This window comes from Dinoponera quadriceps, unplaced genomic scaffold, assembly GCF_001313825.1.
Source record: "Dinoponera quadriceps isolate SergipeBrazil2010 unplaced genomic scaffold, ASM131382v1 scaffold676, whole genome shotgun sequence".
Classification (NCBI taxonomy): Eukaryota; Metazoa; Arthropoda; class Insecta; order Hymenoptera; family Formicidae; genus Dinoponera; species Dinoponera quadriceps.
Window position 1 is genome coordinate 147,313 of NW_014554818.1, and position 15,336 is coordinate 162,648.

General features: G+C 39.5%; 1 protein-coding gene across 1 annotated transcript in view; it reads right to left on the reverse strand.

The window, feature by feature from the left end:
- LOC106742154 (fasciculation and elongation protein zeta-2) overlaps positions 1–6,255 on the reverse strand; it is a 15,448-nt gene extending 9,193 nt beyond the window's left edge. The window contains exons 1-2 of the mRNA XM_014614834.1: positions 5,834–6,255; positions 4,069–4,321 (exon numbers count right to left, since the gene is read on the reverse strand). Coding sequence (XP_014470320.1) covers positions 4,069–4,321; positions 5,834–5,939 — 359 coding nt within the window. The 5' untranslated portion in view covers positions 5,940–6,255. The remainder of the gene's footprint in view (positions 1–4,068; positions 4,322–5,833) is intronic.
- Positions 6,256–15,336: the final 9,081 nt, after the last annotated feature.

The following is a 15,336-nucleotide window of genomic DNA, read 5'->3' on the forward strand; positions in this document are numbered from 1 at the left end:
CATTTTGAAATATTTTCAAGGTATATTTTACCATTTAATTACATAATTACTTCCTCCTCCTTCTTTGACTTATTATCACACGAATATACGTGCACTTGCGTATTTTGTTCGTTATTTAACATTTTTAATCCACTCTACACATTTCGAGTTATGCAAACAATAAATAATTAAACAATACCATAACATTTCACTGCTAATTTGACCTCCCATTAAAATATATTTAATATGGCTTCTTTTGCAAATTTTTCATATATCGAATTAGTTATTTCAAGTTAATTTTAAAAGTCTATTCGTTTTATAGAAATTGTCCTTTTGACAGTTTTGTATCTATCTTTTGACAAGTAAGTCAGTATCTACATTGAAAATTCAAGATTATATTCATTACTGTTCTTTCCAAAAGAGTTTATTTTGAATAAGTATATAAATTGATAACAAAATACTGCGTTGTTTAAAACGAAATTAATTTTTTAAATCTATTTTACTGGAAGGTCACATTACCACTCCTGTTTTTTTTCGACTCATTATGCAGTATATATTATGCCACATTTTTATAAACAACATCTTAAATAAATATTTTATAACTTGAAATGTAGAATCGATTGGACAACACTTTGACGAGTGTAATTGTTAAATTTTCAATGTAAAATATCGATTATTAACAAAGTTATTGTGTGCAAAATGTAAATGCAGACTATAATACCACCTTCTCTTGTATATATTATTATTATTATTAATATTTAAGAAATATAAGAATGAATTATTATAAAATTCTCTCGGGTAAATTTTGTTCTTAAATCCCGCGGTACGAAATCTAAACTACGAAAGACAACCGTTCTGAGCCATTCGGCCATTTCTTCCTTTTTTTTTTTTTCAAGGTTATTCGTCGACAAATACGTTCGCTTTAACATCTCGTCCCGTATATTTTACAGGCAATTGATATTTCATAGATTCAAAATGGATAAAGGGACAAAGGATCTGTCTCCAATCGACCTCGATAGCAACTGGGCTGCACAAACGAAACATCAATGTACGAATTCTGCAATTAAGACGCATTTTTCGTTCCTCCCGCGACGCGGAGCGGAGCGGCGACGCTGTGGCCGCTTCGAAGAGAAAGCTGCAAAGCGTACCGTAAACATCGCGTAGAGAGGCACCTAGCTGCGCCGACACACTTCTTCAGCGGGCAATCGATACCCGCGATCGCTCGCATCGCTCGCGGGTTGCGTGTACAAAAAAAAAAACTCCGTATTTTTTTTTTTACTACTCTGCTTTTTGCTTAAGCATGTCCGACACGCGAGAGATAGATCGGAGCGCTGCTCTTAGACTCGACTATACTGTCGCTAACAAGAAGAGATCATGACACACACGAGTCTTCGCCGATTCCAACATCCATCTTCGAGTGAGCGTGAAACGGTTGAATCATGCAATTAGTTGTATAGAGAGACGAGACACGCTCTTTCAAGTATTATTAAGGGCAATTCGGCAACACGAAGAGACTCGCTCATTAAGCATTATTAAGAGGAATTTGACCGCGAGGTTGTGTATGACGGTCAAGTACGTAATCGCGATAAAGAATTCTCGACTGCACACGATGAATTCACGTTGGACGAACGTGCACTGAGGGGAATCCCTTAGTTGCCAGAACGAAAGCTCTTTTGTTATTTGAAGATCCGTTAGTGAAATAGATCGGAATGTTACTAATGATTTATCATCATTTGTGATTTTAACAGGGCTGTCATCCAGTCTCACCGGTACAAAAAAGTGAAACGGTGACCGCTTCTCAGCAGAATAGGTGACAAAAAGTAATCCCTGAGACATTAGAATAGCGACTGAAAATGACATTTTTCATCAAATTCTAAGAGCAACTAAGATCATTCGAGCAAAAAAGTAATACTTATTCTATCGAAGATTATCTCAAGATAATTTAACATATAGCGAGTTCTTTTCACAGTACTCAGTTCACAGTAATTTGAAATATATATTCATAACAAGGAAAGACCAAGGACGCGAACGATACGATACAAGTATGCTTTCGGAGCAATCGTCAGCAGACAAAACGGCAAAAATATAAATAGAACATCTATATTTTATATATTTAGCGACAGCCCAGGAAAAAAGTGTGACTATAATGACCCGTTTTGTACGAAGTGTGACCCATTTTGTAGCGAGTTTTTTCATGACTTGTCAAGAAAAAGTGACAAAAAGTGATTTAAGTGACTGAATGGCAACACTGAATAATTTTTAACAAATCATTACCAAGCCAACATAAAAGTGTTCGTTAGAACAGCAAGTTGAGAGTACAAATCACTTGCTCCCGCTACAAGGTCATTTGGTAGTCCCACATCTACAAACCATTTGTCGCGGGTACGGAAAAAAAATTAGTCTTATAAATCAAGAATAGATATTCTCGTGCGTAAGCAAGAATGTGATAACCTTCTTGGGAGATATTAAGTCTTGAATTAAGTTCAAATATATACTTGTATCACATATAAATAATATAAATTCAATCAAATCAAGACTAAAACGTTTCCTAAGAAGATTATGATATTCTTGTTTATATATACGAGAATATCTATTCTTGATTTAAGACTAATTTTTTTTCCCGTGCGGTATCTTGTTGACAAAACAAACATTCTTCTCTCAGTGTACTGGTTTTCTCTTTTCACTAAGCTGATTCCTGAAATTGTCGAGTTTCAGCCACGTGATGAGAGGCCTGCGACTGTACGCTTCACTCGCTAACGCAGCTCGAGCACACAGCCGAACCCTATACTTAATCAGGTTGCACGTTCCCCGACGCTGCATTAAACGGAGCAGTAGGTGAAACCGCTGACGTGCACCGGCGGAAGAGAGGAGAAGCGGGAAAGAAAGAGAGAGAGAGAGAGAGAGGCGAGAGACGAGAGACGTCGGGCAGTAATCGAAACGCGATAGATTACTTACGGACCGTAGACTTCGAATCGCGAATAGCACTCCGCTCCCCGTTATTGCGCGCGTTACGTATTACGCGCGTTACGACGGGCCGGGTGTAACGGCAAATGCGATAAGTGATTATTTCCGCAATTACCAGCTTTCGGACGAGCTTCGCCGGCGGGCTAGGGCGAAGCGGGATCGGCAGAACGTAAGTCGCGTTTTTCTTTAGCGCACCCGCGGCTACCCGGCAATTTTCAGGGCGAGCGTGTCCCGTCGCGAACACGTGATTTATTTTCCGATCCGCGCGCGGGAAACCGGTGCGCGCCGCCGATAACCGGTAAGTTACGCGAGCCGAAAACCATATACCAACGCTGCCACTTTGCAGTGGCAGATTAATTGGGATAATTGCGGCGATGCAATAACCACGAGACTCGAGTATTCTTCGACGATCGATCTGACGGTCGCAATGCAATCATCGGAGGTGGTAATATTAATCTTACTTAACAGACATTTATTTGACTTGATGGATGCGTGAGAAATGCGGAGGGTATTAGGAGATACGATTAGAGACGATGTCTTAATTACACAGTCGGGGAATATCACGGTGACGCATTTAATGCCGGGTATCGCACGACCAACAGCATCTGGCGTGTGTTAAAGTGAACGCGTCTCATTTTTAATCGTGACTAAAGTCCCAACTTCCCAAGAATCATCGGATCATTTGTGCGCGAGTGGGAATATATTTTACGCGAAAATATCAGGCTGTTCGAAAAGTTCGTGTGGACTTCCGCGCGAAAAACTCGAAGCCGATACTCCCATAGTCAAGCGCGACTTTATTTATCTCGTTTTCTTTTTCCGACGATGCCCGCCGTCGAATAAAAAAAAACGATCGATGCATTGAATAAAGTCACGCCCAACTGTAGGTCTGCTCTTTTTCGCTGACCTGGCTGCGCTAGCTTGTATTAGTTCTCTCCTCCTCCTGCTTCCACCACGTTTTAACTGCGTATAACTGTACTGTTTTAAGTTCTACAAGTGTACATTAGTTTAGCGAAAAAGAACAGACCTTGGAGAAGCATCGGTCTTGAAACCTTCGTGAAAATCCAACTTATCGAACAACCCAGAACAGAACAGAAAATAAAAGGAAGATATACATTTTGCACTCACTGGCACTCATTCATGATTTCCTCCTGTGTTCGCACCTGCACCGGAGCCAATGACTCGACGTCGGTGCCGTAGTCGCGGAAGCAGGACGTGATCTTCTCGTCGAAGGTGTTGACGAGGTCTTCGAGGCTGCCGCTGAACGGGCTAAAGGTGCCTTCCTGAAGGATGTCGGTGCCATTCTCGTGGGTCTTCGGTGGCTCGTTCGCGTTGCAATTCTCGCCGAAAGTCGCGTCCAGGCTGGCGTCCAACAGTTGCTCTGCGCCATCGAGAGAACGATCAAGAGTTAGACAAATTCACACCTACGCATCCGAAATAGCTTCCCCCGCACCACGCGGATTCCGCATTTCACTGGGCGCGTTCTCCCGTGAAAAGCGTGGACCGCCATCAATCTTGAATAAATATGTAAACCGCGAAGAAAAGATGGCGAATTTTACCAACGCGGTGCACGTCGAGAGGTGAGAGACGGGTAAAAGCTCGTCTTTCTCGGATTCTCCGGCCAATCCGGAATCGATTTTTCCTCCCGCAGACATGTGCCGGTTTAAAATCCCTTCGTGTGTATTACACCAGCGCCGACGAAACGCAAAGATGAACCGAGGTCACGACTGGCGTCGCGGTATCGAGCGTTATCGGACGTGACACCGCTCGTCGCGTCAATAAATGTACGCTTATCCTTCGATACGCTTCGTTTCTTTTTTCATGTGTATTCCGATTCTATACGGACAAATAATAGAAATATTCCGAGAAATATCGCGTAAACTACAAAAACGAAAACAAGACGATCTCCGCAAAGGTTGATTGAAATTGGCTGAACGTTTCTCGGAGGTCCCCTCGTTCTTTTTAGAGACGAAATCTACAGAGGAGTGCCTGCATCGCAGTCAATGTCACGGCCTAGAAAGAGAGAAAGAGAGAGAGAGAGAGGGGGGGGGAGGGGGAGAAAGAGAGAGAGAAGATCAATTAAATCTCAACGAGATCAATGGTGTCCGGCGTGGGCAGAATCGGCACATCGCATGACAGAAAATCAAGGATATCTGGGAAGCCGAGGGACGGTTCGAATATCGCACGCGAATGAAAACACGGCGGGCAGGAATCTCGGGAGGAATCCCCGTGCGAAGCTAGCCGGGCGAAGAAGAGCGACCATTTTTCGGCCACGTCAAGGCGACCGAACGACGAAAATAAATTCGTGCGCGAAGAAGCGAGCTCCGGTTGCACCGGTGACGGTCTAGGTTAGACAAACCTGGCTCTCTCGTTTCTCCTCCATCGAGAGCCTATCTGCCAACTCGCAGCCAAAGTGGAACATTTCACGAACAATAAACGGCGAGAATAGGCGACCGGTCCCGATATCCCTTCGTGAAGGCTGCGCCGGGTTTTCGAGAAGCTACGAGACCCATGACACCTGGCGATGCCCGAGGAATGCATCGCAGGTATCGCCGGGATTTCTTTTCTTATTTTTTCCCCGAAACTCACGGAAGACGACCGCTCGGAAAAATGGACCGGCAAGCCTGTCGTAAAAATCCGAGTGTCGAGAGTGTCGCGCGAGACAACTTGCGCGGAATTACGTCATCGCTGCGAACGCTATCGCCGATCGTTTAAGGATCATTTAAAAGGAGAGCGGAATTGGAGAGATCAACAACGAGACGAGCTGACGTTAAAGCGCAGCGCGGGCCGTGCATGCTGTTCCCGGGCGCGTCCGGGCGAAAAAGGTCCGCGGTAACGAGATGGCAAAGAAGAGAAAAACGCGCAGCGAGCGTGTGTATTTCTGTTGCCGCACCTGTCAGGAGATTCATGTTCTTCAGGCTGGCGGTGTCCTCCTCCTCGAAGCGCGCGAGGGGTGCCTCGAACTTCAACTCGGCGATCTTGCCTGCCATGTCCCTCATTATTGAGCGTGAGGGAGTACCGGGCGCGGCGGGACAATTCGCGACGTAGCTCCCGCGATCGCGTCGCGCTTCCGAGGCCGCCGCCGCGACGTCGCGCCTCTCTCTCTCCTTATCCGACGAGATCTCGCGAACGGCCGAGGTGACGACGAGTCGGCCGAAACATGAAGGAGGAACCACGCACACCCGGGACGCCGCGCGATAACCTCTGTCAACACACGCGAGCGAGCCGACTGACGCGGACGCTACCGCGGAGGGGGTTACTCCTCTTCGCTGTTCCTCGGTGGCCGTGGTGGTGGTGGTGATGGTGGCGGTGGTGGTGGTGGAGGAGCGGAGCGGAGTGGCGACAGTGGTGGCGGCGGCGGCGGCGGCGGCAGTAGTAGTGGTGGGTCATGGTGGGCAGCCGTGGTGGAGGAGGCAGAGGTGGAAGATGATCGCTCGTCGCCATGGCAACCGCTGGCTGAGCGCGCTGATGTCACGAATCATCTCTCAGGACCGGCTCTATCGGCTGAAGATGTTATCGGAATTTATCCCACCTTTCGTTTTTTCTCCATAGTTTTAAGAGACCCGGTTTTCTCCCATTTTTTTCCGTGAATTTCTTTGATGATTTTTTTCACCGGAAGAAAAATAAAGGCGGGTTTTAACCGAACACACGTGAATTTTTCTACCCTTGGAACGAGAACCGGAGAAATTTGGGGAAAATGGGGGGAAAACCGGGGGTTTTAAAGCTATAGATTTGTTGGACGAAGCTAATGCGATTTTGCACTTTGCCTAAGTAAATTTATCCTGCCTGTGTCAGCTGTTTACAGATAAGATTGTGATATTTGGACTCTCAGACTGCGTATCTCAGGAAGGCGCATAATCACGTGTACCGTCGTATCTACGTTGATACGATACCTGCGGAATTTCCTTAGGTGAGCTCCTTGAGAGCTCCTTGGGAGCTCTATTCTCGCGTGGCTCGTCAAAACGTGGCTTGGTACGAGACATCGATTCACGCCAGATCGTTTAGATCGCGAATTTCATCGTCGGAGCGAAATATGAAAAAGATGACTGACTTATCACAAGTCGAGCTTACCAATTGCTTAGTCTGCGAGCGTAAAGTCAGCTTTTCGCAAACAAACTTCTTCTCAAGCATCTTTTCATATTTGATAGATTTTCTTGGAAGATCCGAAAACTTGCTTCAGAACATTGGTGTTGATGTAATCGTACCTTAATCGTACGATATTGCGATACGCTTCATCGCTCTTTGGATAGAAGACAATCTTGCCAACGAGACGGTAAGATGTCGCTGTCAGTGATGAAAGCTGCCACACCGACGAAGTGTAATACTAGACCATCCTGGGTGAATTTCGTGCATGCTTCGAAGCCCGAAGGTACCTGAAGAAAGGTGACATTACCGACTATTTTTAATCATTCGATATAAATATCTGGATTGTGGCATATAATTAATATTAATTTTACAATTTACAGTTATCTATCGATGTTCTCTCGATATATATATATAGTCCTACAATGAAGTATATTAAATATTTTTATGAAACTGCATCTTTGCAATTATCGTCTATGCTCATTTGATACGAATTTACTGATAAATTTATCGACCGGAGATTATTAAACAGCGAAATTTTGCCGCACGTTAAATTCGGTAAGGCCAATAGTCTTTGGTATTACCTTATCAGTGGCTGCCGTATTGATGCCGCAAGGAAATAAATGTCAACAATATTGTCATAAAATGAAGTTCCCGAATTTTCTTCTATTTTACTTATTTTTCGTTATGTCACTAATTATAATTAATGATAAAAGAGGAAAATAAAACAGAACATTGATAAGATGAAAATATAAAATTAAAAAATACTTAGACAATATAATGTTTAAATCGGGACATAAGATGTCTTTAAGACGTTACCTGAATGGATGTCAGATTTCCTCGAAAGGTAACGGTTTAATGATATAGCTAATAGTGCAGCAATCGATAACGTCTTTAGCAATTGTTAGTGACAGCCGATACATGGCATTAAAACCTTTATTTCCATGTGATGTATAATGCTGTGCGCAATTGTAGTTTTGGTGTAAAAGCAACGATGTCCTCTGTCAAATACTAAAATACAGGATGAGGCAATAATTATTACCACCTTGAATATCTCCGATAAATAAAAGTATTTTATTAACGATTTAATGTGTGAAAATGAAAAAGTTTATATTTACAGAAAGTGTTCAAAGTAGTGATCATTGGTACCAATATTATTTTTATTAAACAATTTTTTTTTCCTACTCTCATATTTCATAAATATACAGGCTGTCTGGGAAGTTTTGGCGAAACGGCCGTGTACAGGTATAGGTATAGGTAGAACAGATTAAATTGAGAAAAGTAATTTACCATTTTGCAAACAACCACACAAAATTTCATATTATTAATTATTGAAAATAGCCATATATATTCTTTAACTGATAATTACAAAATTTACGCGTTATTCGCAAAATGGTAAAGGACCTTTTTGTTCAAAGTGGTTTCTAATCTATATAAGTATATGGCTTGTATCTAGTAATAGACATCACTATGTTGAATCTTCAACTTCGAATCTTGAACCTGTCGCTAGTTATAATTAGTCATATATTTATAGATTAGGCCATTCTAAACAGAAAAGTCCTTTGCGATTTTGCAAAATTACCATGTTGCAAATAACATGCAAATTTTTAAGTTGTTAATCAAAAAAGTTTTTATACATGACCATTTTGAATAATTAATAACTTGAATTTTTATATGATTATTTGCAAAATGGTAGAGGACTTTTTTATTTAGTTTACTCCGTTTTACCTGCATACGGCCGTTTCGTCAAAACTTTCCGGACACCTTGTATATACTTCAAGGTATGGAAATAGTTATTGCCTCATTCTGTATAATATGGATAATATATTACAAATTGCAGTTTGCAACCCAGTTAAATAAAACCTTTTTTATCTAGATATTTCCAACCTTCTTTAGTTTGAATAAATTGAACACAATTAATTTTTCTTTAATGTCGAGACACAAATAGTTTTCGAGCTGTGTTTGATTGAAACAAGGACTACACCAAATAGCACTTTAAGAATGCAAATAAATAATTTCTGTAAAATACGATTGATGAGAGATTATATAAAAAAATATAGTAATCTCATAGCTACTCATCAGTCACGGCAGAAATATAATTCAACATTATATTATTATATTATTGAACATTATATTATAATATTATCGAAATCAAAATGTCTGCACAGCTGAATATTCTGCTTTTACAGAGAAAAAGTATTCCGTTGAGCTCTTAATAGATACTCGAAATGAGCCAATAAACATTAATGCCACCTAGGTGATAACTCGAATGCTGCAGAAAAAAGTATTCAGCCATTCGCGAGTTGCATAAAGAAGCAAGGCGATTATCGAGCCGAGCTCGAAAGAACGCGCGATCTGATTTTCATCCTTGGCGAAGCGACGGATAGATAATCACATGCTTCGTGATGCATGTCGTAAAACAGAATAACGTCGTCACCTGTAATACGTAATTCACGATTTTATTATATACCTTTGCATCGGTACGTATAGCAGGTGTTGTTAGTTTTCCGTAAAATCTCGTACGATAACGCGCATTTTTCAAGTATCAAGCTACCGCCCGTTATTTTCTTGATAATCATTTTCGTACCTTTCGAGAGAAAAACGGTTAATGGCAGTTTCTTTGTTTTACATTTATAGAAATCTTAGTTAATTTTTAAGTTTCTTACTTGATTTCCAAACACATCTCGAGATAACGTATATTAACTGCGCTTATTAATATCTTACGCTTATTAATATCTGATTAAAGAACAAAATTTAATTTAGTTGAGTTCAGAAAGAGATTTTGAAATCTTAATGTATGTATTCAAGGAATCCTCAGACATACAAAACGAATTAAAAAACTAAAGAAACGAGATTAAGGACTATTTTCTTTCAAGGCAGAATTACTCACATTCGTAAATTTCGCACTCTCCGTGCCGCCGATCGCCCGAAGCGCGGGCAACGGCCGGCAATCTATATCTGTCATAAACTTTTATCGTCGTATTGGAAAACAATTCCAAACAACTTCGATGCTGATACGTGCCTGTGTTAGTGCAGGCGGAGTATATGTGTGCGCGCAAGCGCGCGCGTGTGTGTGTGTGCGGAAAGAAAGACAATAAATGAGGGATTGTAGTCAGCCTTGGCATCGCACCTCTCGCAACATAAACTGCTTTGTCAACGGCGGACGATTTTTTTTAAATAAAAATGATGTCGAAAACGCCCTCTAGGAACTAGTTAACTCGGCGCTGAAATTCTCCACAGTGAGAATTCCCACAATGGAAAATTTTATCATTGTAAAAAATTAGGATAAAATATAATGTATAAAATATAAAATATATAATATATAATATTATATGTATGTAATATATGCTGATAATGTACACAGTCTTAAATTAAAAAAATCTTAAATAAGATCAACTATGAATGATCAACAAATCAATTATAGACGATTGACGTGTGATATTTTTGAAAATCGTCAAAATGTGTTTATGTGTAAACGGTAAAAAACATTTGTTAAAATCGATCCTTGTTAAAATTTCTAAGTTAATTTTTTTACATATCCGTATGTTAATTTAACATATTGTGTTTATGTTACCCCACGATATTTTGTACTAAGTCAATATTCAACATATGTAAGGTAAAAGTACCAACACCCAGATATGTCAACTTGGACACACACACACACACACATTCTTATTGCCTTGGTTTTTAACCACAAATATCTAAATTTTCGACCATATGAATATGAATATATATATACATATATCTATGTTGAAAGTTTAATTCATAACTGTTATAAAATAACACTTTTAAACGTTAAAATAATATTTTATATTTCAGTGTCGATTAATATATTATGGATATTACGATTCTGTGTTCATTTTTGAAATAATATTTGTATTATTTTTCAACATATTCACTTTATTTTAAATTAACACAAAAATTGGTGTGGACCGTTTGGGACATGTAAAATGTGTTAAATTTAGTAAAATTTTTTACCATATAGAGTCAAGAATGTCAAGTGACACATTGCGCGTTAAGCGCACACTAATTCCTACGGCCGTTTCTGACGCGTCGACATGTCAGGGATGATTTCTATCGCAATCCCCGCGGATTACAATTGGACAGGAAATTGTGTAAGACGCACGAGTGCGATACGCGAATAGTGAACGCGATATCACACCGCTGAATTAAGTTGTTTCCGCTTTACCGCGTATGCTAATCCAATTTCCGAAGCGCAAAGTATACCGTAAATCTTGTCGTCGTTTCGCCGCGATATTAATCGATCGCCACTCGCATAATCTCACCGATCGAATACGGTTTATAGCTAGACATAGTTTAACGTTCAAGATGTCCGAGAGCGATAGAGCAGGTCATTTCTTGAACAATTATTTGCATGTTTTTTTAACGGCCGTCTCGATCTCGCGATGGATTATGCATTCGATCTTTCCTGGTACGGAACGGTTTATTTAGCAGTTAAAGCATATTGAGGAGTGAACGATTAAGAGACGGTAAAAACGATAAACGCTTACATCACACATTAGATTCTAAAGACATAATACTCGCGTACGATGGCGATAAAAGCTGCGTAATATATTCGAAACAAATGTTCTTCCAACACAACTTTCTTGTAAACCCAATCGCTCCTCCTCTGCTTACAAATTTTCAATGCTTTATTTATTTATTTTTGGATTATTTTTTTATTTTCTCTTTCTCTCTTAAGCTTCATCGGTGATATTTTTATTTACCGCATGTGATGATATATATTTTTATAGATTGTGGGTCATAAATTTTCGTGAAAAACAAAATCAGCGAACGGCAATGCAACATATTTGATTAAGATAACCGTATTATGGTTAGTTAGTACATATGGTTAATTAGTACATATGGTAATTAGTTTTAACTGGTTATAACCAGTCAGCGATGCTTGAATGATTCATATTATGGATGTGTGGGCTTTATCTTTTTAAGTTTCTTTTCCCTCGCACATGGAGATAGGACTCGAACTTTCATTGGAAAACGTTTTTGACTTAGTATCGGGTAAATAATAATTTCTGACAGGACAGGGGATACAAATATATATCATTGGGAAATTAGACGGTAAATGTGCCACATTTACATACCGTGTCCGCATAATATCGGGAATGATTAAAATGCTAAATGCGAGAAAAATATCGTATGTGTCGTGATTCAGTAATTTATTGATGTGTGGTAGCGGAGATTTGGAGAATTTGGAGTCTGTATAATTAGGGACAATTAATTATAATTAATTATAATTATAAATATATTCTACTTTGCTGCCATTAAATTCACTGATATTTTTCCGCGTATATATGATGTATACAGACCATATCTTTAAACATTAATTACATTTGCACCAGATATGCGAAAAATCTGCATGTCATTATCCGCGGATATTTTTATGTTACATCATTCTGTATACTACAATGCTATTATAACTCGTACAATTTATGAATATTCGATAAAACGTGAATGTAACGCAAATATTAAAGATATCCATGATATTTTATCGTCATTCGGTGCACATTGTGTTACATCAATAACGATTACAAAATGCAAGAGTGACGCTATTCGGCGCTCGCAAGAATTTCTGCGTCTCCAATCAAGTAGAAAAAAAAAGGGAGAAGCGAATCGGATAGTATGATTAAATCCGAGTGTTAACGTAATAAAGCACCCCTTATTAAGTTAGACGTCCCACCATCGCAAATTGAGTTCGCACTAACAAAACAATTTAATGCTATTTATGTGCTAATTAGCTGCCCTAATCGCGATTTTATTGCTCCAGCCGTTTAGCAGTAAATAGCGTTTAAAATCAATAATAAAGCGATCAAATCATGTCGCAATTTCGATTACGCGCTGCCGTTAACTATTATGCAGAATGATCGTAAATGTAACGTATTGACAAACCCACGCTCCTTTTGCTCGTATTTTATGCATGCCGTTGTCGTAAGAGCCCCGTCGCTGGCGCAGATATCAATTTTCCCCGTAACCGAGCGGACGTTCCTCGCCAACATGAAGAATCTGGCTTTCAAATTCAATGTCGATAAACGCCGGATATTACGTATGTAATTCATTGAAACATCTCGCGCCGTTTGCGAGTCGAAACATCAGCGAAAGAGATTATTTATCGTCCTGCGGGAGAAGACAGCCGAACAAATTACGAACAAATTACGCTCGGTGTTATCGTACACCGCCGATAATACGCATATATAAGATGAGATTCGCGGAAAAATCCCCAAAAAATCCTAAGGAGAATCTGATGTTATCCAATATCGGGTGACTCGAGGACTGGTGAGGATGTCAGGGATCGACGGATCGTTATTCGTACGAGCCGACATAAATCTTCATGAGGGTACAAGTTACAAGGCTCTTTGATACCAAATCAATAAAGAGATAGAGCCAGTAAGAGCATAGATTTCTTAGTACCAAATCAAAGTAATATTTTTATGCTGTAACTAACATTTGTTTTTACAGTGAGACGATGTTTTACGATGTTAAAATCAAATAATCCAGACGTTTTGATCTTATTCGAGTCTTTTTCAATAGAAGTCAAAATAATGTAAAAAGTGATCATATTTTCGCACACGCATGAGACTCGCGAAGGAAAAGAGAAAGTCAAATAAGCGAGTTTTCGGTCGGAATATAAAATAATAAATGTGTTCAGCGAACATGATCTAAATCATTCGAACGAGATTGTACATAATTAATTTTGTAATGATTGAGTGAAGTCGAAAGAAACCGGTGATGCTTCACTATAGTAATCTGTTGATAGTGTTATTCGATATTTGTCGGTTCTCATCCTCGTTGCCATATAGGAATAAATGAAAGGATAATTCTAAATCAACATCTTCCCATAAACGTCGCTCATAAATCGCTCGTGGTAACAAACGTACGTAGGACGTATATCTCGCGCGGCGCATATGCGCCGTGCGCGATAACTGTCCGCAATGCGGCGCACCGATATCTACGAAGAATAAATCTCGCTATACGCAATTAGGTCAATTCAAACGACGAACACGCAACGGTCTTTCGATCTCGTTACGATCCAATGGCTCTCTAATCGCGACGAAAGCATTACTAATTGTGAGATCTCCCGACGATTAAAACCCGAGCTCCCGAGTCGCACGTGCGAGAGCGACATTATGTGCGCCTAATCGCATACGTGCATCAGGATACCATTGTTGCAAGTTCACGATAAATGGCGATTAGATAAGATAAAATTCGATAAGATTAGAATAAAACACGGCGAAACGTACAAACGAGCAACGTTTAATTAGAAAGCGCTTTGTCGGCTAGTTTGGCATAATGCGCTCACTATTTAATATCTGTTTTCGTCGCGTTGACGCAAGTTCCTTGCACTGCAGAACGTGTATTGTAACAGGTCGCGTTTCTAGTTAATCGTATAAAAAAAGAATAAAGGTGGATTTAGCGGGATCAATAAGCATTTAGTCTGTAAAATCGTGAATTTCTGAGTGGTGAGAAAATATTGTGTGGGAAGTCAAAAAGTTTTGTTCGATTTCTTGGCTTTTTCCGACAGTAACTCGATCACCTTTTACGATAAAATTATACGAATGCTGCTAGAATATCAACGGAGAATCATAGACCACGATTTCTTGGTTGGATCAATCGTTCGTTTCCATTGAATGTAATAAGGTCAAATTTGACTAAAAAATCGAACCGAACTTTCTGACTGATCTGATAAAAAGAAAAAAAATTCGCAATAGTGCACATGCACGTGAATAATTCAATAGGAAAATATATACGAGAAAAAACAACTTTAAACGCAAATAATCAACGAGGATACGTATAGTCGATCATAGGTAGGTTGCAACTGTTTTTTTTTATGTCGGAACATAGGAAAAGATATGACAAAGCGAATCTATAATTCATTTAATTGTATATATGTAATTTTAATAGCTATCGTAATTTATAATTTATGAACATGCGTAATAAATGATCTGTGTAATTATTATGAATCATAGATTCGCTTCGTCGTATCTTTTGTGTATTCCGAAGTATATAAAGAAAACCGTTACACTATCTTATAACTGATTGTATAAAACAGAAAAAGGAGTAGTTTCCACAGGTAAAAATTAAGAGTCTATATAATACAACTGAACTTTAGTTATCAGGCTTGGTTTTTAGCTGTGGGAGCTAAAAGTTAGTTACAGGGACAAGAAGAATTGGTTAAATTAACTAAATTTCAGTTGTATCATATGGACAGTTAATTTTTACCTGTGGGAGCTATTCCTTTCTCCGCGTACAGTCGGTCACAGGACGGTTGCGACAGGTTTTTTTTATATACTTTGGAAA